General features: G+C 45.4%; 4 protein-coding genes across 7 annotated transcripts in view; 2 read left to right on the forward strand and 2 right to left on the reverse strand.

The window, feature by feature from the left end:
* LOC117902320 (unconventional myosin ID) overlaps nucleotides 1-1,038 on the reverse strand; it is a 39,184-nt gene extending 38,146 nt beyond the window's left edge. For both annotated transcript variants that reach the window (XM_034813609.1, XM_034813608.1), the window contains exon 1: nucleotides 223-1,038. In XM_034813609.1, coding sequence (XP_034669500.1) covers nucleotides 223-311 — 89 coding nt within the window. In that variant the 5' untranslated portion in view covers nucleotides 312-1,038. The remainder of the gene's footprint in view (nucleotides 1-222) is intronic.
* Nucleotides 1,039-1,704: 666 nt separating this feature from the next.
* Nucleotides 1,705-3,846, reverse strand: LOC117901815 (formin-like protein 16). Of its 2 annotated transcripts, none has more exons than XM_034812730.1 (2): nucleotides 3,590-3,846; nucleotides 1,705-3,527 (listed from the first exon to the last, which is right to left on the reverse strand). In XM_034812730.1, exons 1-2 carry the CDS (start codon nucleotides 3,768-3,770, stop codon nucleotides 1,753-1,755), a joined length of 1,956 nt encoding a protein of 651 aa, XP_034668621.1. In that variant the 5' UTR covers nucleotides 3,771-3,846; the 3' UTR covers nucleotides 1,705-1,752. The 2 variants fall into 2 exon arrangements, with proteins under 2 accessions (XP_034668621.1, XP_034668623.1); XM_034812732.1 differs by having other exon boundaries at nucleotides 3,628-3,632.
* A 576-nt stretch (nucleotides 3,847-4,422) lies between these two features.
* Nucleotides 4,423-20,516, forward strand: LOC117901218 (macrophage colony-stimulating factor 1 receptor 1). 2 transcript variants are annotated; one of them, XM_034811887.1, is made up of 15 exons: nucleotides 4,423-5,258; nucleotides 16,449-16,770; nucleotides 16,832-16,934; nucleotides 16,992-17,222; nucleotides 17,303-17,486; nucleotides 17,914-18,146; nucleotides 18,213-18,253; nucleotides 18,317-18,468; nucleotides 18,535-18,574; nucleotides 18,644-18,806; nucleotides 18,865-19,019; nucleotides 19,078-19,339; nucleotides 19,407-19,533; nucleotides 19,604-19,709; nucleotides 19,797-20,516. In XM_034811887.1, exons 2-15 carry the CDS (start codon nucleotides 16,495-16,497, stop codon nucleotides 20,160-20,162), a joined length of 2,439 nt encoding a protein of 812 aa, XP_034667778.1. In that variant the 5' UTR covers nucleotides 4,423-5,258; nucleotides 16,449-16,494; the 3' UTR covers nucleotides 20,163-20,516. The 2 variants fall into 2 exon arrangements, with proteins under 2 accessions (XP_034667778.1, XP_034667776.1); XM_034811885.1 differs by having other exon boundaries at nucleotides 18,641-18,806; nucleotides 19,797-20,515.
* Nucleotides 10,216-12,554, forward strand: LOC117901219 (facilitated trehalose transporter Tret1). The gene is made up of 6 exons (XM_034811888.1): nucleotides 10,216-10,506; nucleotides 10,821-11,053; nucleotides 11,123-11,253; nucleotides 11,426-11,778; nucleotides 11,837-12,459; nucleotides 12,502-12,554. The coding sequence occupies exons 1-5, from the start codon at nucleotides 10,434-10,436 to the stop codon at nucleotides 12,454-12,456; spliced, it is 1,410 nt and encodes a 469-aa protein (XP_034667779.1). The 5' UTR covers nucleotides 10,216-10,433; the 3' UTR covers nucleotides 12,457-12,459; nucleotides 12,502-12,554.
* Nucleotides 20,517-20,807: the final 291 nt, after the last annotated feature.

The following is a 20,807-nucleotide window of genomic DNA, read 5'->3' on the forward strand; positions in this document are numbered from 1 at the left end:
GCCACCGGCAACCGGCGGAGTTTAATTGAAAAGCCGATAAAAGAAATCAACTTTAATCGAGTTGGAAAAGCCAAGAACCGCAACCGGTTGGGGAGCCGTGACACTGGCAATGGAGCAAAGCAGACAAAGCCCTGAACTAGACCAAGAGAAGGCCACAAGGGGAAGAGCGAGAGTACAAGGCCACACGGGGGAATCAATATTTATTGGTTTTAGCTGACTTACCGCTTACGCAAGTTGTCCATGAACTTCTCCATGGACACATGATCCAGTAGGACAAAGTCCTGTACGCCTACTTCCCGTTGCATTGCCATGTTTGCTGCTCCTTCCTTTGCTTTCCTTATTCGCTATTCCTTTGCGCTGTTTTGTTTTGCCCGGTGAGAGCGGGAGCGCGAAAGCGAGTTGCCGGCTGCAAGGGCAGGGAACTCAGGTAAATAAGAAAGAGATGGAGCGATGCACGCAGAAGATCGAGAAAACGGAATATTTTCGGGGTTCACTTCTTGCTTTTGTTTTGCTTGTCGTTTCGTCTCTCTCCCTTCGCTCTCTTCTTCTCTTGTTTTATCTCGCACTGTGTGTTGCCTTGTGTTTCGCGTCTCGTTCTGAATTTTGATTATACAAAATATAAATATATTTTTTTCGTTTTATGTTTTATGTGTGATTTTGTTGCTGTTTCTGGTGGTTCTGCTGATTTCGACGTTTAATTTCTGCTGTGACAACACACTCAATTAATAAAGAATATTTTGGGCTCGATCCAGCACTCTGCCAATTGGAATGGATCAGTCGCATAAATTGACATCACATTTGATTTAACGCACAATAAAACCGCAAATTTCGCGTCGCTGGGCCGGAATAAACATTTATGTTGGATTGGTTCGGGCCAGGCCAGATTGTGTCGAGAACTTGTTCGGAATGCAGCGAACGCGAGACAATAAATGGATATTGCCAGCTGGTTTCGGTTTCAGCGCTGACGAAAAGCACGAACACGGCAGAGAGTCAGGAAAGCACAAAACATAAAAACAGCGCGCCAACAATACTTGCTGGACAACAAATTCAAAACAATGTGACCTTGGACTTATAGATAAAATATACCGCACGGCCCTCAAAAATATACCTTCTCCTTTTTGAAATATACCGCAGACATGCAGGAACCAAACAAATAAATGTTCTTGATTTTGATTTTATATTTAATATATGCAGTAAATACATCACATCGCAATGTGGAGCTTTCAACACATGAGGGAAAGGTGAGGGCCTTAAAAAAAGCTCGTCCTTTTTTACCTCTTGACATACCTTGCCAACAATGTACGCTCTTATGGGCTCACTTTTGCGTTTAAAATGTGAGCGCTAAAATACCACTGAAATGTACCGAAATAATATAGGTTCATACTTCCGAATTCCTCGATTTTGATATTCTATTTAATATTACCAGCTGGGTAGGCTCTTCAGCGCTAAAACTATAATTTTATGCAATTCATAAATAAATTATCCAAATGACTGGCCAGTTTTGATGTCGTTTTTTTATAAGATTGTCTTCAAAATAAGTTCTAACCTAAAAAGGAAAATACGAAATAAATTGTGTTGGTGCTGGAACATCGACATCAAATTTTTATTGCTGGTTGCGAATGCAATATATATCGTGCTAATTGGTTGTGCTCCAGATTTGAATTATGTTGCTATTTTTGGACAAAACATTCCCGAAACGAATTCCATTTTAACGCTGGTATATATTAAATTTAAGGATAAACATAAAGTGATTTAGTGCCATCCCGAGGTCTTCTTGGACAGCACCACCTTCTGCATGTGCTCGTCGGCGGTGTGGGTGGTGTGAGTGCCGCCGGCATGTCGTGGCACACACTTGACCATGGGAACGCCAGCGGTGCCCTTCGTCCACGCACTGGCACAGTGCGGGAACTCATCTTTGCGGTAGTAGCCCATGATGCCAGATTTGCGTATTTGGCCCAGCTCATAGGTGACTATCGGACCCAGGCCAGTGGAGCCCTTGGCCGCCGGAAGCGAGGGCACCTTGGAGCGCTCCATGGTGCGCATCACACAGGGCGTGTCGCACGAGACGCAGGCCAGATCCTGCAGCACCTTCACCCGCCCAGCGGCAGCGGCGCAGTCGTCGTTGGTCATCTCCATGTACTTTTGCAGCGCTTCGGCGATCATGGCCACACGCTTCTCGATGAGCTCGCGGAAGTCCTTGAGTCCGAGCTCGAGGGCATCGATGCCCAGGGTCATGCGCAGGTGATCGATGATCTGCAGGACGTTCTTCTCGTTGACGCTGATGATGTGACGCAACTCGCAGAATTGCTTCTCCAGGCGCGCCTTGTACTCCTCGAGCTGCTCCAGCGACACCTTTGTGGCTAGCTGATCAAAGTCAACCTTCTCGGCCAGCAGCAGCTCCACCTCCGTCTTGTCGATCTTCAGTTCGTCCAAATGCGTCACGGACTTTCGCAGCTGCGAAATCTGCACAACATTCGCATTGACCTGCGAGAGCATGCTCTGTGTGGACTCCCGATTGCTGGACATGTACATTTTGATCTCCCGCACCGTCTCCTGTAGATCCTTCATGTTGTTCATCAAGTGCTGCGCATCTTGCTTCAGCAGTGCAGCGGCCAGCTCGTTGGTTTTGTTGGTCAGCGCGCAGAACTGCGACTTGAGCTCCAGCAGCTCGTTGAGCATGCGATCCGGGGAGTAGCAGAGTTGCTGCTCTAGGTCCAGGGTCTCCTCCTCCTCTGGCTTCTCCACCTCTGTGGCGGTAGTGGAGGCTGACCCCTCCTCCCCCATTTCCTCCTCAATGGCCTCCATTTCCTCGACCACAGCCTCACCGCTGGTCCAACTGATGGACATCTCGTGGTCGTCTTCGGCACGCATCAGCACTCGCAGCTGTCGCGCAATATTTCGGATAAGCTTGAAGCGATCGGGATTGGGTTTGCGATCAATCAGCAAATGGGTGACATTATTCAGCTGCTCCATGGTGAGCTTCATATGCCCCGTCATTGTCGTCACGAATGACTCCATCTCTATGCTGGCCTGTTCCTTTTGCAGCTCCACTTTAGACAAACGCTTCTCCAGGCGCGTCAGGTTGCCCGTCACGGAGCCATCCATGCGCGGCTGCGACCGCCGCTGAAAGGTGCGTGACGCTGCGCGCGACATCAGTGGAGGTTCCTCTGCCTCGGCTGGCTCTGCGGTCGCCGGCACTTCAGGTTGGGATGCCACTGCAGCTGGCTCTGGCTCCGGTTCAGGTTGTGGTTGTGGTTCGGCTTCAGGCTCGGGTTCGGGTGCTGCCGAGGGAGCTTCATCGGGCGCAGCAGCCTCCGGCTCGGATTCGGGTTCGGGTTCTGGCTCGGGCGCTGCTGTTGCTAGTTCTGGTTCGGGTTCGGTTGCGGCTGCTTCTTCCTCTGCTGGAACTGGAGCTGCAGCTGGCTCCTCTTCGGCTGGGGCGTCACTTGCGGGTGCATCAGCTGGTGCTTCCTCTGCATCGGCACCACCCAACAGACGATATTTGGAGCAAGGCCGGCCCATGGTCACTAGAGAGAAAGAGAACAAAAAAAAAGAGAAAGTAGTAGCATAATCCCTGTGAAATACTCACTCAAACTACTCTGCAAACGTATATTGGAGGCCAGGTACTCATCCTGCTCCACAATCTCATCCAGACATTCCAATTTCTGCGCAAAATTGGACAGCAGCACGTGCAGGGCATAGAAATTGACGTGACCCGACTCCGGTGTCCCAATGGCCACATCTATTAGATCTTTGTACGTAAATGTCATCTTGAATGGGTATTACGAGTGCGCGTTCAAATTTAGCGAGTCAATGAATTTTCTCATTAAATGAGAATTTGTGTCACTTCTATTACGAATCTACCAAAAAGTCTACAATAAAATATGAACTTAACTGAACGGAATCTACGAATATAATGAAATGTTTGCTCCTGAAAATATGACGTGAGGCTCAGGTATTATGATCGATAAATCAAAGCAATGTGAGGTTTGTTTTGAGATGTTCGTACCTATGACTGCTTAAAGATGGTAACTCCGTTGTCGGTCAGAACAGAGTGTTTTATTACAATTAATTGTCAATTTAAATTTCTGTTAGTGATTCCCATTCCTCTTTTTATACCCTGTACTCGAAGAGTAAAATTTCAAAAATTTTACCCTCCCCCTTCCGCCCACGCAAAAGAGCGAAAACCTCCATACTTAAAACTCTTGCTTTCCTCAAAATTTACCGATCTGTTCATTAATAGCTAGTGCCCACTGTGCGCACTCACTGGCACCGCCAAAGCATACACGCACACCAAAGGTACCGTACGACGGGTGGTGTAGGTAGCTTTCAGTCACGCCGAAACATGCGTTTTGTCGAAGCTTTTCGCCTTCGAAGAGCTTTCGTGCATTTGCCCAAGACATTTGGCAGGTCGTAGCGTTAACAACCGTTATCATTCCGGCTGAAACGCTTGTTGCTTCCACGTCTCTCTCTCTCTGTCACTCTGCTGCTGCCTCGTCGCGTCAGTTACCGTTAGCAGTGAAACGAACCGTTGAATCGGCGCCATTATTCGACGCGTAATCCACGAATTTCAGCAGCAAATTGTGCGGACGAGTGAGGTGACAAATGCCAAACATTGGAAGAGTGAAATGTGAATGGAAATGCTATTAGTGCCGTAGCCAGAGATTTGCATACAAATTGTTGGAGACTATTTGGTCAGTGAAAAAAGGAAGCAGCGGAAGTGGAAATCAAATTATGTTTACATTGTGTGCGAATTGAAATGAAAGAAATGCAATCAAAAATAGATGAAAGAAAATTGTAAAAAAATACCCAAACCAGAGGAAATTCTACAACTAAAATTGTAAACAAAAGTGCATACACTATAATATACACAATTTACGAGTGCGTGTGTGTCAAACGGAAATTTAAATAATTATAAATTATTCGATAATTATCAGTTTGTGGTGCGGAAACAACGATTATTTCCACTCATCACTTTAAAAATAGCTCTTTAAATATTTGTGTGTGTTGTTAATAATACAAATTCGATGTGCGAAATGTTTACAATTGAAAAGAAACGAAACAAATAGCATAAAATCAAATCCCATCCGTATACGTAAGTGTTGGATCAACGCAAACAAAAACTTGAAAGCTTTCAGCCATCATCAGCGGGCTGGAAAAGTCAACAATTTACAGTGGATTTTGGATTTTGCTCTAGCTGGTCTAAGTGGTCCATCAACCGCAACAGCAGCAGCAGCAGCAGCAAGGAAAGCCAAATGGTAAGTCCAAAGATGATCTGTCAATTTTGTGGCAACTGCCATGCGGTAGCTGCACCTCCTGATTAGATAGCAGCAACCCAATGAATGTGTTTCGACTAAATTCTTTGGAATTTCTTGGTGTTTCCTCCTGTTCGGTGCATTATTTTTGATCACATTTTTGTGTGAATTACTGTCTCTGATTGATGATCGCTTCAATTGAGGCACACGCACGTCGTAATTGATATTCCCCATTTGACACTGATCAATTCTAGATAGACGATCGCCACAGATGTGACTGATTTCAGGTTCAGTTTGCGGCATAATTGCCCCCCCAAAAGGTGATGAGACATCGATCGCCCCCTTTCACTTTTATTTTGGTTGCTGAAAAATATATATATTTTTTTATTAGATTGTGCTTCGATCGCTACAGTTACAGTTACGGTTATGGTTATATTTTTCAGAATTTTTTCTACTTTTTTGTTGCTGTTGTTGTATTCGGCAGCGGACACTTTAAGTGATAAGCAAAGTGTCGCCATTTGTTCAATAGTATTTTGTGTGTGTGTGCGATTGGGTTTCTACATATATAGTACCTTGGCACATAGTATTTTTGTCAGTTTAGTTACTCCACTAATTATCGAACTACAAATTATCGCACTCTTGCGGCAGTGCGCCTCTCCCTCTCACACGACACTTTGTTTTATTACAGCTTAAGCGCATGTATTGTATGTTATTTATTATTGAGAGCATGGTCAACAAAAGCAGCCAGAAATAATTCCATACAAACTATATATGTATGTATACGCTCGGTAGAGTCAGCACATGATTAAGTAGCCGCATTTAATCAACTTAAACACGCGCTACAATTGATAAATAATTGCGGCCCAAAAGAGAGTCAAAGAGGGCCAAACAAATGGCCAGATTGGCCCGGAACATGCGGCAATGTGCTCAAACATCTCCACCCCTCCCCAAAAGTGCTGTTCCAATTAGTTTTGTATAATTATTTTCATTCCGCTGGTTTTGTTTTACCCCCTAAAATGATGCACAAAAGAAATCCTGTGGTTTTAGCAGAAACACACAGCGGATCATCCAGACACAAAGCCAGAGTTTGGATTACAAATGTGGGTAGCAAATACACATACAAATACATATGTAAATACGTACATAAATACATAAAAACATACACATTTATGCAGTTGAATGCAGCTCCCAACACCCAGCTTTTATACCAAATATTCGTAACATAAAAAATGGTTTAATATATGTATTTAAAAGTAAGAGAAAACTCGAACTTAAATTGTTTCCATCGAAGAAGTTGTTTCCTGTAGACTGTAGAATAATTTGCTCCGATTAATTTCAACATTCTGTGCACTCCGCATAGTTAGTCTTAAACAATTTTCCGTTGCTGCAATCCTATTTGGATTTTTTGCCCGCATTTTGTCTGCCCGCACGCCCCGCCCAAACCGAGCTCCAAACAAAATTCGCACAGATGTTGGCTAGACGTCATAGTTCGGCTTCTCTTTGTTTTTACGCTTATTTATTGCTTTTCTTTTTGTTGTGGTTTTTATTGACTATCTAACAAATACAGCTACATGGCGTTATATATGTACGTATGTACGTACTGGCAGCGTAGTGCCGTGTTTCTCATATCTCATCAATTATTTCACAAATAGTCATTGCCGTTGGCGCGGCTCGGCTCCGTTCGCAGACATTGGAAAAGCTTTAAAAGTCAACCGCATACGGGTGAATACGAAAAAAAATACACAACAAAACTCAGGGACAATCAGAATCAGACACATGGATACGCACACACACACACACACACACACACACACACACACACACACACACACACACACACACACACACACACACACCCCCAACCGCCTGCGACTCTGAACACATGGAAATCGAAAATCAAACAATTTAACAATTTTACGAGAATATTTTTGGCAGCTTTTTCCTCGAAACTGTTGACCCGACAAATGGCTGCCAAAATAAAAAATAACTCATGCCAACAGTTATCGGCATCCAGTTCAGTTATTTGACAGAGATTTAGGAGAAGGGTCCATGCAGTGTGCACACTCTGGGGTAATGGAAACCCATTAAGGCTGCTGAGTGACAGCAGAGTGCAGCAACCAGCAAGGCACGAAATGTTGCAGAAAACCAGAGAAATTGCTTGAACATTTCTTTACAAATTGCTTAAAAATTGTGTAGCAATTGTTCAAAAATTGTTTTACATATTTGTGTGCATGTTTTCATGAATGGGAATAGATTTTGTTCATGTGAAGCACATTTAAGCTGCTAAAGTTAGAGCATAATTATTACTAAATAGCTTCAACATACAAATCTACTGAAACCCTACAGTAAATTCACTCTAATTAATTAATTGTTAAAATTGCATTGAACTTTACTACAAAGTACCCACACAATCGCATCCAGCTTCCGCTCTGTAGACTTCTGTTTTCAATGCACTTTTTTTACAAAAATTCTTTATCCTTTCGCGATGTGCTGTGTTCCGTATAAAATTCTCTTTATAAATAAGTATAAAAGAGAATGCTGCAGGGTCTGCCGTTTGTTTGCCTGCGAATGAACCCATTGGATTCGGCATAATTCCGCATGTTTATTTAGGTTTTATGGGGAAATGGACATCAAATACAAGCTCGTTAAAAGTTCGCGCAAATAATATGAACTTGGCACTGACAACTGCAATGCAGGGGGGGAATTTCTCAATGTATAAATATCATATTTGTGGCCATTCATCCACGGGACTAAAGTTCACTTCGGGCACTTCAAGTTGTTTGGTTTATTGGCCAGTCCTCCAGTCCAGTCTCTTATCATCCAAAGTCTGCACCGAAATAAAATACTACAAGCAAAGGAAAGCCAAAAATAGTCAGTTCTTTATATAACATCATTCTTTGTATCTATCCATCATCAATAAATGCTAAATTTATCACTTTCGCATGATCGAGGGCAGCATTTACAAAGCTTTTTTCGTGCGACAATTGGCTGGAAAAAGAGGTTGAGTTCGGTTCGGGGTTCGGCTGGGCTGGGTGTTCATTTTCCCATCGAAACAGCAGAAACCAAAACAATTTGTTCAAGTTGGCGTAAAATGGAAAACAAATTGAACTTATCAATAAATCGAGTGCTGCGCCGCGCGCGATAACGATTAGAGAGAAGTGCTGAAAGTGACGCGGCCAAAAAAAAAACCCATCACAAAAAGAGTAACAAAGTTCTGTACATAAGTTGGGCGACATTGAGTGCTCGTATGTATGGGACAGACCCGCGATAAGGGTTTAAAGTCGTTGCTCTTGGTAGCGGTACAAATTTGTTGGGTGTATTTCGTTTGGCAGTGATCAAAAGAGTTCTGAAGAGGCAAAAGATTTGGCTTTAAGTTTATTTAAAAGTGATTTAAATCTAAGTTCTTTTACCTTTCTTTTCTTACTTTGCCTTACCACATTTACCACGAAAAACTCATCAAAGTGTAGAGCATTCCCCATCCACCAGTGCACTTTTCCTTCGAATATTTGGCTTTTATTTGTGTTTGCGCTCGCATTAAGTTGGCAGCGCTGACAGCGCCAAACGCATGGATGGAAAACTTATCAATTGATTAAAACACAAGCATTTAATTTATGACTATCCATCGTCTTTGGTCTGCGCCACGACACAGCTTAGGCTGTCATCCCCGGCCAGACATGGGCAATCCTCGGCGAGCCAAAGGCCCGGCCCGACCCGACCCATTGGAAGCTATCAATAAGCTGTATTTAATGTGTATAATATCTGGAAAAGTCCTCTGGCTGTGCTCTCTCTAGCTGGCTGGCTGGCTGCCTACGCAGTTTTATTGATTGCAATGTTCTTTGGACTTATCACACGACTTTTAAATGAACTTTATACGCTGTTTATGCCAGGCCTGCTGCCTGCTGCCTGCCACCCCCCAAAGACCTTATCTGCGGTTAGAGCTGCTTGTCTTCGGCAGATGAAATGCGTCACATTATTGGCAATGTGACAAGCGCAGTTAACATGCCAATAAACGATTGGATATCATGGAAAATTATTAGTTTTCAACTGATGTCAGATAGGGCGAGAGGGAGTCCTGTCACTTTCAGCCGATCATCAAGTGAATTTTCTATTAAATTAGCTTTGGGAATGCCGCTTGGTCATGCTGTTTATGTTGTGGCCAAGTGACAGGCCTTGGGGCTGTCTTTTGTGTGTGCAAAAATTAACTTTGAAGTGTGTACACACTGCCAGGCCCACATCAATGTCAAACCGAGGGAGTGTTTGGTGTGCAAAAGCGGCTCAGAATCTGTCACTGGAAATAAGTTAATTAAATGCAAAATTTAACAGTAGCGGGAGTCACCCTAACCGAAAGCTCTTTCCCGCGTTTGCTCTGGTCACACGCAACAGTGTGACCACCGGAGGCGGCTTAAAAGTCACAACAGTGTGGCTCTAAGGTGGGAATTTTTATTACTATTTTACTACGCAGATACTACGCGTAGCACTACAACTACAACCAGCACTACTACAGGCATAGATTCGCCTAGGTCAGGGCAACCTATTGCCATGCATCAACGTCACAGCTGAAACGGTAACTTCACGCATACAAACACACACCAGCAGCTACACATACACGCAGCCGCTTTCCAGTGGCGTCAGTTCCGTTGTCAAATGCTTCACGAACTCGAGATAGTAACCAAGGAACCGGAGACGACTGACTTTGACTACCCAATATACAGTTATGATATACGACTGGCAGTAGTGATACCATAAAAGAAAACAACAGAAACCAAAAAGCTGTGGGAGCAAGCACTTTTTTTTGCTGGAAGCATTCGCAAGCCAAGAAGCATCTGCGTAATACTTTGCTGTTTTAGATGAAATACTTGTAAATGTTTACCCCTAGATTTAGATACGAGAGGAGAGAGATTTGGCAGCGAGACACTCGAGTATAAATGAAGCGCCGGCAGCTATTTCACAAGTCATTTTGGAACCACCAACAAAGCAACAAGCCGCCAGACCAGAGCATGGAAAAAGGATATCAAAGTTTCAGATTTTCCAGAAAGTGTTTCCAAGTTACTTAGCAGACAGCGGTCTGTGGTGTGAACCCAAAACTGTGATAAAATCAAGCTACAAGTCCACCAAAGTGTGGAGAATAGTTAGTTAAAGTATAGCAAAAGTTAGTTAGGCTAGAAACAAATTTGCGAGATGTTGCTCAACATATTCCAATCGGGCATATTCGAGTGGCAATTTCGTCGCCAGCTGCTGGTGACGCTGAGTGGTATGTGTTTGATGTGATAAAAAAGATCTACGGAATCACTTAAGGAATGGAAAGTTTCAATAAGGCTCAAAGTTTGCTTAGAATTTTGAGATTTAATGAAGCCTTTTGAGCAGCAGTTGAAGTGAGGCTTCCCCACAGCCTGCTGCTGCCAGGATATGACTTTGACGGGTCAAAATTCAATTTCGTGCTTCCGCTGCCTCTATGCAAATGAGCTACTTGAGCTGTTGACTCGGCAAACCCCCTCCCTGAATGGCTGTCACATATGAGTGTAGAGCCCATTATCCGGATGATGTAATTTGTTGATCTACTTGTAGCCACGCTGATAACCTTCTGCCATGGCATTGCCCTGGGCTGGCTGTCGCCCATGTTGCCGCAGCTGCTCTCCGAGCAGGATACACCGCTGGACTTTTTCATCGATGTGGGCCAGGCCTCATGGCTGGGTGCTGCCATCAGCCTGGGCGGCATTAGCGGCAACTTTTCCTTCTCCTTCTTGATGAATCGTTTCGGTCGCAAGGTGTCGCTGTATGCCCTGGCCCTGCCCAATACGGTGCGTTTTGTTAACACAATCCCCAGTCAAACACCGACTTAAGGTGTCCATGTTCTCCTCCGTTTACAGTGCATTTGGTTCCTGTTCTACTTTGCCCGCAGCATCGAGTGGCTGTATGTGGCGCGTGTGTGCGCGGGCCTCACTGGCGGCGGCATGTTCGTGGTGCTGCCCATTTTTATTGGGGAAATAGCCGACAACAGGTGAGTGGGAGTCGTGAGTGATGCCATATCCCTGTCATCAGCTCTTCGCTTTCAAGCACTTGTTCTGTCCAGCCTGCGCCTCGATTCATCCATCAAGTGGAATTGTTTTTAGTTGCTGAGAGAAGCCCTTCATCTGTTTCTGTTTCTGCTTTTCCTTTCGCTCCTCGGACAGCATTCGTGGGCGTCTCTGCTCGTTCTTCACCCTGACCATGAATACGGGCATTATGGTGGGCTTTATTGTCGCCTCCCACATACCCTATCACGTCATACCCTGCGCGGTGGTGGGCCTGCCCGTGCTCTATCTGTTTCTGGCCACGCGCTTTCCGGAGACGCCGCAGCAGCTGCTCGTCTGGTCGCGCGAGGAGGAGGCTCAGAAGGCGCTCAAGTATTATCGGCATTGCGATGGTCCGCAGGTAACCAAGGAACAGGAACGCGAGTACCAAAAGCAGTTCGATGAAATGCGACTGGCCATTCAGCAGCGCAGCAAGGATGCCGGCAACGTGGGCCTCTCCATGGCGGATTTTTGTAAGTTTTCATTGGAGATTCGAGACTGGAGTTGGGTTAATTAATTTCTGACTCACAGGCAACAAGCGCGCACTCAAAGCCATGGCCACGGGCCTCATGCTGATGATTGCTCAAATCTTTACCGGCACTTTCGCCTTCATCAACTACATGTCCAACATTTTCGATGCGGTGCACACGCAGCTGGACCCAAACACGAACACAATCATCATTGGCGCCGTGCAGATTGTGGGCACACTGGCCAGCATGTATCTGGTGGATCGTTATGGCCGGAAGATCCTGCTGGTGGTGTCCTGCGCGGGCAGTGGGCTGGGTGCCGCTGGCTTCGGGCTGTACGCCTTCTATGCGGAGGAAACGGATGCGGATCTCTCAGCCTATGCCTCCTGGCTGCCCGTCAGCCTGATGGCTCTGATCATCTTCATCGCCAATGTGGGGGTCATCTCCGTCACGATGGTGGTGCTGGTGGAGCTGCTGCCGCAGAAGATCCGCGCGGTGGCCACCAGCATTTGCTTGGGCTGCCTCAGCTTCTTTGCCTTCACCTCGCTGAAGACCTTTCCGCTGATGATGTTCCACTTTGGCCTGGCAGCCACCATGTGGTTCAGCGCCTCTGTCTGCGCGCTGTGCCTCTTCTATGTGGTGGTGTTTGTGGAGGAGACCAAAGGGCGCTCCATCTATGATTAAGCTGCTGGGAAACTGCTGGGGGAAACCTCGATTTACTATGACTAAGCTAGTAGGATGTTGCCCCTGCAACCTTGCCGAATAAAGTTCAGTGTTTAGTTCGTGTTTTGTTCACTGTTGTTAGGGGGGGGGGCTGGCGTTAAACCAAAACAAAACACTCCCCAAAAGCTTGTAGCCCATAAAAATGACGCTGACATGCCTTGATTTATGACCCGGCTGGCACAGTGGCTTTCGCCTGGTGGAGCGCCTGCCGTTTGCCACTGCCACTGGCATTCCCTCCGCTAATGTCATGTCAACAATTAGCCCTGTTGGTATTATCATTTATAAGCGCGCACATTAATCCCAACCCACGTCGGATGTGTGTCTCGTTAAGTGGCTGGCAACGCGTCAGGCACGTGCAACAAGGCTCCGAAATCCCAGCCCAACTTCCCACCTTTTCAGCAGCCAAAACTGAAAATGGCTTTTCAAGATACAGCGAGAGAATATTCTAAGCATAAATTAAACACAAAGCCAGAACTGCTGCATCATTCTGATTGTTATTTTTTGAATGCGATTGTGAGCGGGACAGACTCTTATATATTTGTGGATTATTTATGGATACCATTTGGGGGGGTGCGCTGACACATCGTTATGCAAAGAAAGCGTCCTGCCACTGTCACTGCCACTGCCACAGAGCTACCATTAGTTTTATTATTTGTTTATTTGTGGACAATCGATACACAATGCGGGCCAGCAGGTGTAACAGGTAGCAGCCAGCAGGTGTGTCCTGCCTTTATCTGTGGGTTTTTCTATCATTACTAATAGAAATTTTATTCATTGCTTATCGATAAATCTGTAATGTTTGGCGATTAGTTTTGTGGCACTTCTAATACTATTTTTGGTCTACTTTAATGAGAGTTGGAATCATTTTGCTGGAGGATACACTAATTACGCTGTGCTACACATTTAATTTCATAAACGAGCAAATGTTGTGTGTGGGCCAGGCCAGAATTTAATTTCCTATGCGGTAATATAGTTTTGATTACCAGAAAGGCTCGTTATATCCGCACAGTTGTGCTGTCCGGTCGGCCATAGCTGTGGCCACTGGGACTGTAGCACACAACGACCACAAAATATTTAGCTCTGGTGAAAATGTATTCAATTTGCAATGTTAAAGCAGAACTGTCGCAAAGCTTTGGCAGATGTTACAAATGATATTAAATTATATCAAAATAACTCGAGTGCCTTAGCTCGAAAATCAGCCACACTTCAGTCATTACCACTCAGACTTGGCCACTTTAAAACCCAAAACACTCGGGCCGAGCAGGCTACTTTGCGTCGCTTAGGCAAATTGCCAGTGTACGAGCAAGTACATGGGAGCGGGGCGGGCCACGAGGCCAAACTCTTGTCAACACAATGGCAACGATGATGGGTGCCGTAATGATCAGGAAAGGTGATAATAATGGGCAACGATAACAGAGAAAGAAGAGAGAGAGAGAGAGCGAAAGACACTTTAATGGGCGCTAGAGATGAGCGTATGACACGAGACGCGCACCGTGCACAACAATGCAACCAAAACGCACTGAAACATGGAATTGGAACGGGCAATTGTGCTCCCTCGTACCCAGCCCGTGTGCATCTCCAACAGGCACACTCATACATATCTATGTATGAGTTAATGTGCAATCAGCTGTAAAGAGACGTGTTTACCCACGCTGTTTTTGTCAACAACTGTGTAACTTTGAGTGCAGTCAACTGTCTAAGCTCTTATTTTGCTGCTTGCGAGTCTTACTTCTCTAATGAATTTTGCACAAACTCCTGACAAAGAGAAATGTTTTGCAGGGAATGGGCTGGCTGGCTGCTTATTAGGAATATATCATATTTTTTTAAATTTCTAATACGAAATACATACATATCTGCTGTAAATACATACATATGTACATATCTGCTGACCTCTCACACCGCATAAAACCAAAGCGCCACAAGGACAAATGACCCTCAATCGTTGTAATTCGACACCAATGCAGAATATTTTTACAAAACTACAAAGCCGCGGAAAGGGAATTTTCATACACAAGGCCCGCTAATTAATTGCCCAGAAATTTGATAATTAGTGTTTGCATCTCATTCTCTCACTTGCACACCTCTCTCTCTCTCTCTCTCTCTCGCACTCCTGTCTTGTGTTTTCTCTCTTACTATGTTTGCATTCGCATTTTAATGACACATTTTGTGCGCGCATTTTCGGTGTTACGGTCGTAATTGGAACGTTTAGCATTTTGATGGGAATGTTAAAGGTATTTGGGGGCTGGGGCAGACCCTGCGTAAGTCCCACTACCGCCCACAGCGCATGTGGCAAATGACATTTCAGCGTCGACTCAATGGCGTACGAAAACATCCCATCAAGAGTATTATTGATTCAATCGTGCACCAAAAAAAAGCAAAAAAATACATATAATCTACTTAGAATCTCTGAGCAAAATGGTTTTTCGATACGATTTTCAGGTACTGTGGTCTTAGAGGTGCCGAGGTACTTCGCTTCAATATTTTGAGACGGAATTATTGATGGAATATAACAATATATGTACATACATATGTACGTATTTAAGCATCCACTTTATTCGGACCCTCAAGAGGCAAACAAGCAAAAGGGAGCTGAGATTGTAAGAAACTCTTTGCATAGTAAAGAACGGACAACAGACAAGCGTGTTGCCTGATTGCACACTTCTGGGAACTGAAGCCAAACGAGCCTCAGCACTTTTGCTCTCACTTGCCAGACAAACAAAGGTCCCAGCTGCACGATACAATGTGGAGCATAAGAATTGTGCATCAACTGCAGGCATGGAAGCGTTAGAAGGTCAGCAGCCGTTGGATAAAATATGAATAATTCAGCGGAAAATTAACATCAACATGGCCGTTACATCCCGTGCAGAGACGGCAAAAGTTTAACAGTTTAAGGCGAGGTCAAGTTGTCGGTGCAAGTAGCTCGAATGTCAGACAAGATGCAATTCTTGCAGTACACCATCGAGGCACAGGGCTAAAGGGCAAAGCTCCACGCGCAGTCAGTCAGTCGTCTCAAACACGGGGGGATTAATGTTGCAACAAACAAGCTGTTTTATCACGTGGCAGAAACCTTGAGGAGCAGCTCAGAACAGACGACTTAAGCACGTGCCAGCCAAAGCACACGTAAAACCATCAGATCCATCACATGCACGGTACAGACAGTCGTTTGTTATGTTGCGTGCACTTCACTGCATCCTGCTCGAACATATTTTAGCTCCTGTTGCTGCGCATTTTTCTTTCGCTGTTGCTTCCGTCGAGCCAGAGCACCCCAACTGTAAAATGTTAGCATATACAATATATATACATATATATTTATTGTGCTTGAGTGCACTTTCCTTTTTTCTTAGGGTCTTGCTAGTTACTGCTGTCAAAATTCTCGAAATGTATTAATAAAATAATTGTATTTTCATTTTATTTTCTCAAAACTTTGTTACGACTTGTTATAACGAACTTTTTTGCCAGAGAGTAAATAAAGCTTTGGAGAGAGAACCCAGCAGCAAGCAGGTAGAAGATCAGGAATGCACCGCACACATATTGCTGTATACACTAGTTGTCCCGCTCTAATCTACAGATTGATCCCTGCTTGCTCTGCACATAACAGTAAATGCACATTAGTCGTTTACAATTCCCACTGCCTTGCTCTCACTACGCCAACTGTTGTTGTTTCTGTTGTGTTCATGGAAGATTTGTTGTTCTTGTGTTATATGTATATACTCCAAGCGTCTAAGTGTTCAGCACTAATCAGATGTCGGAAAACATCAATTTATCTGTTTATACCACAGATTATACCGCCTTAAGTCCGGCCAAATAGATTTAATTAGCTTGAAAGCTTAGCCCCCTAGAGGCACTCCTGGACACGTACAATCGTCCAGTATTGCAATTAATTCTATGCAAACTTGATGCCCAAACCAAATTCGTATTGGACTTCATTGCCTTTGTTTCCTTTTGCCTTGCAGTGAACACAATACACACACATAACTATGAGCAGATCAAACTCTCAAAATGCGGCTCTCTCATACAATTGGCATTAGCATTACCATCCAGGAATGGGTGGTGCTCGTGCTGATGCTGGTGCTGACATGTGCCAGTACAACTGCCACTGCAGTGGAGACCACTACAATGGTAACAATTTCGGAGAGCCCCCAGCCAAATGTTCATTTAAAAATGTCCGAAACGAGCAGCAGTAGCAGCAGCAGCAGCAGCAGCAGCAATGAGGGCCAAATAACATCAGATGCACAGCCAAGAGGGGAGACAGCAGGCACCAGGATACGCATCAATGTGGGTATTTACTATCTGGTTTGTGTAGCATAATGTTCTCCACTTTTGTGTGTCCACACAGACAATGCCAGCTGGGGAAATAACGGAACTGAGCACCAACGTCACTTTGTACATGGAGAAGATACCGCGCATACAGGTGCGCTGGCAGGACAACCTGCCCGAAGGTGAGTTAAGCCGCTTGATGAAGATGTTCCACAATTTCAATGCCTGCTCTATGCCAGGCACCTCCTACAATGTCCTTGTCAGTGCCGTGAACAACACACGATGTCCGGATGCGCCGTGCAGCGAATACGGCATCAAGGAGAAGCCATTGAGTTATGTCTACCTGCCGCTGAACCCCAATCTGAACGTGGAGTCTGTCGATTGCAACTACATGTTCGGCTGCCAGTACAAAGTCACCGTGGAAACATCCAATGCCCTGGTCCGGCGCTCCACTCGCATCTTTATTCCACGTACGTGCCAACCCAGCGCCAAGCAAAATGTTTGCTAGCGCGCTCTGAACTGTGCTCTAACATTTCTGTTATTCCCGTAGAATGCGTGGCTGGCAAGTGCTCCTGCCAGCTGGCGCCGACCCCGCCCAAAGTGCTGACTGCAGCCAAAATGCTCACCAACGACACCATCAACATCAGTTTTTCGATACAGGCCAGCGAGCAGTTGCGCAAGGAGCAGGCGAGCCAACTGCACGATACGCTGCGTTCCTACAAAATGCAATTAAGGTGAGTCCGCGGGTGGGGGCACGGCCAACCCTGCGGTTGTTTGCCTGCCAGACCAAAGTTTTTTATTAGTTTTTTAGCACTTTAAGAGCAAGCCAAAGTAGGCAAATTAATTGTCTTAGGGAACATGCCACTTGCCGGTTAGCAAACTTTTGCACAAAATTAAATTCACGAGAGAACTGCATAGTTTGTAAAAATTAAGCTCTGTACATCCTCAAGGCCCCTCAGGGCCCCTCAAGCCACTTGATTTAGTAATTGTAAGAGTGCAAAGTTGCCTCAATTTTCATCAAAATTATGCGAAGAAAGCAGCGTGGCAGAGGCGCGTCAAGTACGTCAAGTACTTCAAGAGTTAAACTTCAGAAAATGTTGCAACAAGGATACGCATATATAAATGTTTGCATTGCATTTTTTCATCCTTCTCGTTTTGTAGAATAAATGAGGAAATGAATCCATCACTGCCCTGGGGCGGAGTGCTCAAGAATTTGCTGATTCGAGTCTACAATCTGAGTGAGCTGAATTTCAAGCCAACGCCAAAGGGCTTCGAGGGCAACCTGAGGCTACCGCTGGGTGCGCAGCTAAAGGAGAAGGCCTCGCTGAATCTGCAGGCCGTCATCATGGACACGTCTGGCTGTGAGGGGCCACGCAGCGTAACAAAGGTGCCAGGTAGGATGCTTCTACCCCTACGCCCACACACATGAGCTTAAAGCAGAAATTAATTCATATTTGCAGTGCCAGCGAATCCCATAGTGCTCACGGACGAGGATCATGTGGTAAACAACAGACAGACAGTTACGAAAATCATCTTATGAGATTGTTCATTGTTTTACCCATAGAGCAATTCCATTATCATCATGAGCGCCATGCTGATTGCCGTCATACTGGCTGGACTCTCACTGCTCTTGATGCGCCGTCGACGTGCCCGGACCAAGGCAAAGCTGCAGAAGGAGGAGACTTACCTGCAAACCTTTGCCACCTCCGCCATCGAGTGAGTACTCAGAGGGATTCTGCTGATTTCAATGCCCATTCTCTATTTCCATTTCCCAATTTGCAGCATGGAGGACAACATCAACTATGTGGACAAGTATGTGGAGGTGAGTGCAGCATTCCCCCTGCTTTGGTTTAAGCCTCTCAATGCTAACCTGTCTATGCCCACTCAGCAGTCACAGGCATTGGGTCTGGCCGATATATTCGAGGTGCCACACTCGGCCATACACATGGGACGCATGCTGGGCGAGGGCGCTTTCGGGCGGGTGCACGAGGCAACGGCCATCAACCTGCGACGCATGCGTGGCACAACAATTGTGGCCGTGAAGCAGCTAAAACGTGAGTACCAGCACCGCCCACTATTATCACGTGACACTTCATTTCCCATTTTTATCAGCTAATCCCTCGGCGGATGAGGTGGCCGAGTTTCTGGCCGAAATTGAAATGCTCAAGGGCGTGGGCACACATCATAATGTTGTCTGCTTTCTGGGCTGCTCCACCATCAAGGCGCCCTACCTCATGATCATGGAGTATGTGGGGCGAGGCAATTTGGTCAGTTTCCCCATCCATTTAATCAAATTTTTTCGAGAATTTCCCTTTGAACTTCCAGCTCAGCTATTTGCGTGCAGTGCGTCAGGAGGCTGGCAAATTGAAGCTACGAAATGCCAATTATACCAGCTGCAAGCCCATTGGCAGAACTGCTGCCAACTCTGCAGTCGGACTACCCAAATCGCAGAGCGTCAACTATATCGAATTGAAGGCATCCAGCCAGAGCATAGAGCTGCAAAATTCTGAGAACTCCACAGCGAGCAACACTGCGAATGGCTTGGGTCCGACTGCTGGACGGCAGCCCATACCCTCGTATGCCGAAAGTAAGTTAAAGAGATTAATGCACAAGCAGGATAGCTCAGTGTTTGTTTGTTCTGTGTGCACTTTAAGCCACGTATACGATTGTGGAGGATGAGGAGCCCTTTGAGTACATCCTCGACAACAGAGAGTTGCACAACTTTGCCTTGCAGATAGCAAACGGCATGCGTTTCCTCGAAGAACAGGAGATTACACACCGGTAAGAGTGGGTGGGCAGGGGATTACGTTTAACGCTTAAGCTCGGTTCTTAATCCTTGACAACATTACAGCGACCTGGCAGCTCGCAATGTGCTAATTGACAATAACAAGACCTTAAAAATATCCGATTTCGGTCTGTCCCGGCATGGCATTTACACGAACACAAAGACGCGCAAGGTGAGCATTTTATTCCACACAATTATACACACATCCTCCATGCATGCATGTATCTCTTCTCTACTGTATCCTGTATCCTGTGTGTAGCTGCCACTGCGCTGGCTCTCCATCGAGGCCATACGAGACAATGTGTACTCGAGCAAGAGTGACATTTGGGCGTATGGCGTGGTGCTGTGGGAAATCGGCACGCTCGGCGCCTCACCCTATCCAACGATAAGCAACAGCGAGCTAATACCATTCCTCCTAGCGGGCAATCGGCTGCAGCGGCCGGACATTTGCACGCCACAAGTGTACACCATAATGCTGCAGTGTTGGCTGGAGGAGCCCGAGGAGCGGCCCACATTCGATGCCCTGTACAGGGTGTTGAGCCCAAAGACCACATATGTGGACATTAACAGTCTGAGTGATGATTACGTATTTCCGCCGATTAGAGAGAATAAGGATAGTCCTTAAGTTCCCCTAACTAGTTAGTTAGTAAGTGTAGTTAAGTCAGTTTTATTCTTATATTAATGAATGAATATGAAAGAGCTTTTTCCTATAAATTGTAGCCATTAATATCTCCTGTCTAGCTGTCTGGCTCTAGGTATAAGAAAAAGTTACATAGTGCTGCGCCCTGCCGTTGCACTGTTCTTTCACTCGTTAAACTTCTGTAAATAGTTAGCTAGTTAATTAAGAGCGAAGCAACTGTCAGACTTCCTAAGTATACGAACCGTAATTTCGATGTGCTGTGAGTTTTTCAACCAACAAACAAAAGAAAGTAGCGAATTATACCCGGTACTCGAAGAGTAAATAGGGTATATAGGGTCGGAAACGTTGCCAACCCCATAAAGTATATAAATTCTTGAAAGCATCAATAGCCGCGTCGATAAAGCCATGTCTGTCTGTCCGTTTGTCCGTTCGCCTCGGTGAGCGCCTATATATCAGAGACTATAAGAGCTACAGCAACAAAATGTTGCATCGACATTGCTGTGATATTACACTGTTACAAGTGTATTTCAAATTTCGTGCCGCCCTCTTCCGCACACACAAAAGAGCGAAAATCTACTGCATCCACAATTTTCAAGATAGAAGAAAAATAAAAACACAGTTCCGTAGATA

The sequence above is a fragment of the Drosophila subobscura genome, chromosome U (assembly GCF_008121235.1).
Source record: "Drosophila subobscura isolate 14011-0131.10 chromosome U, UCBerk_Dsub_1.0, whole genome shotgun sequence".
In the NCBI taxonomy this organism is placed as follows: Eukaryota; Metazoa; Arthropoda; class Insecta; order Diptera; family Drosophilidae; genus Drosophila; species Drosophila subobscura.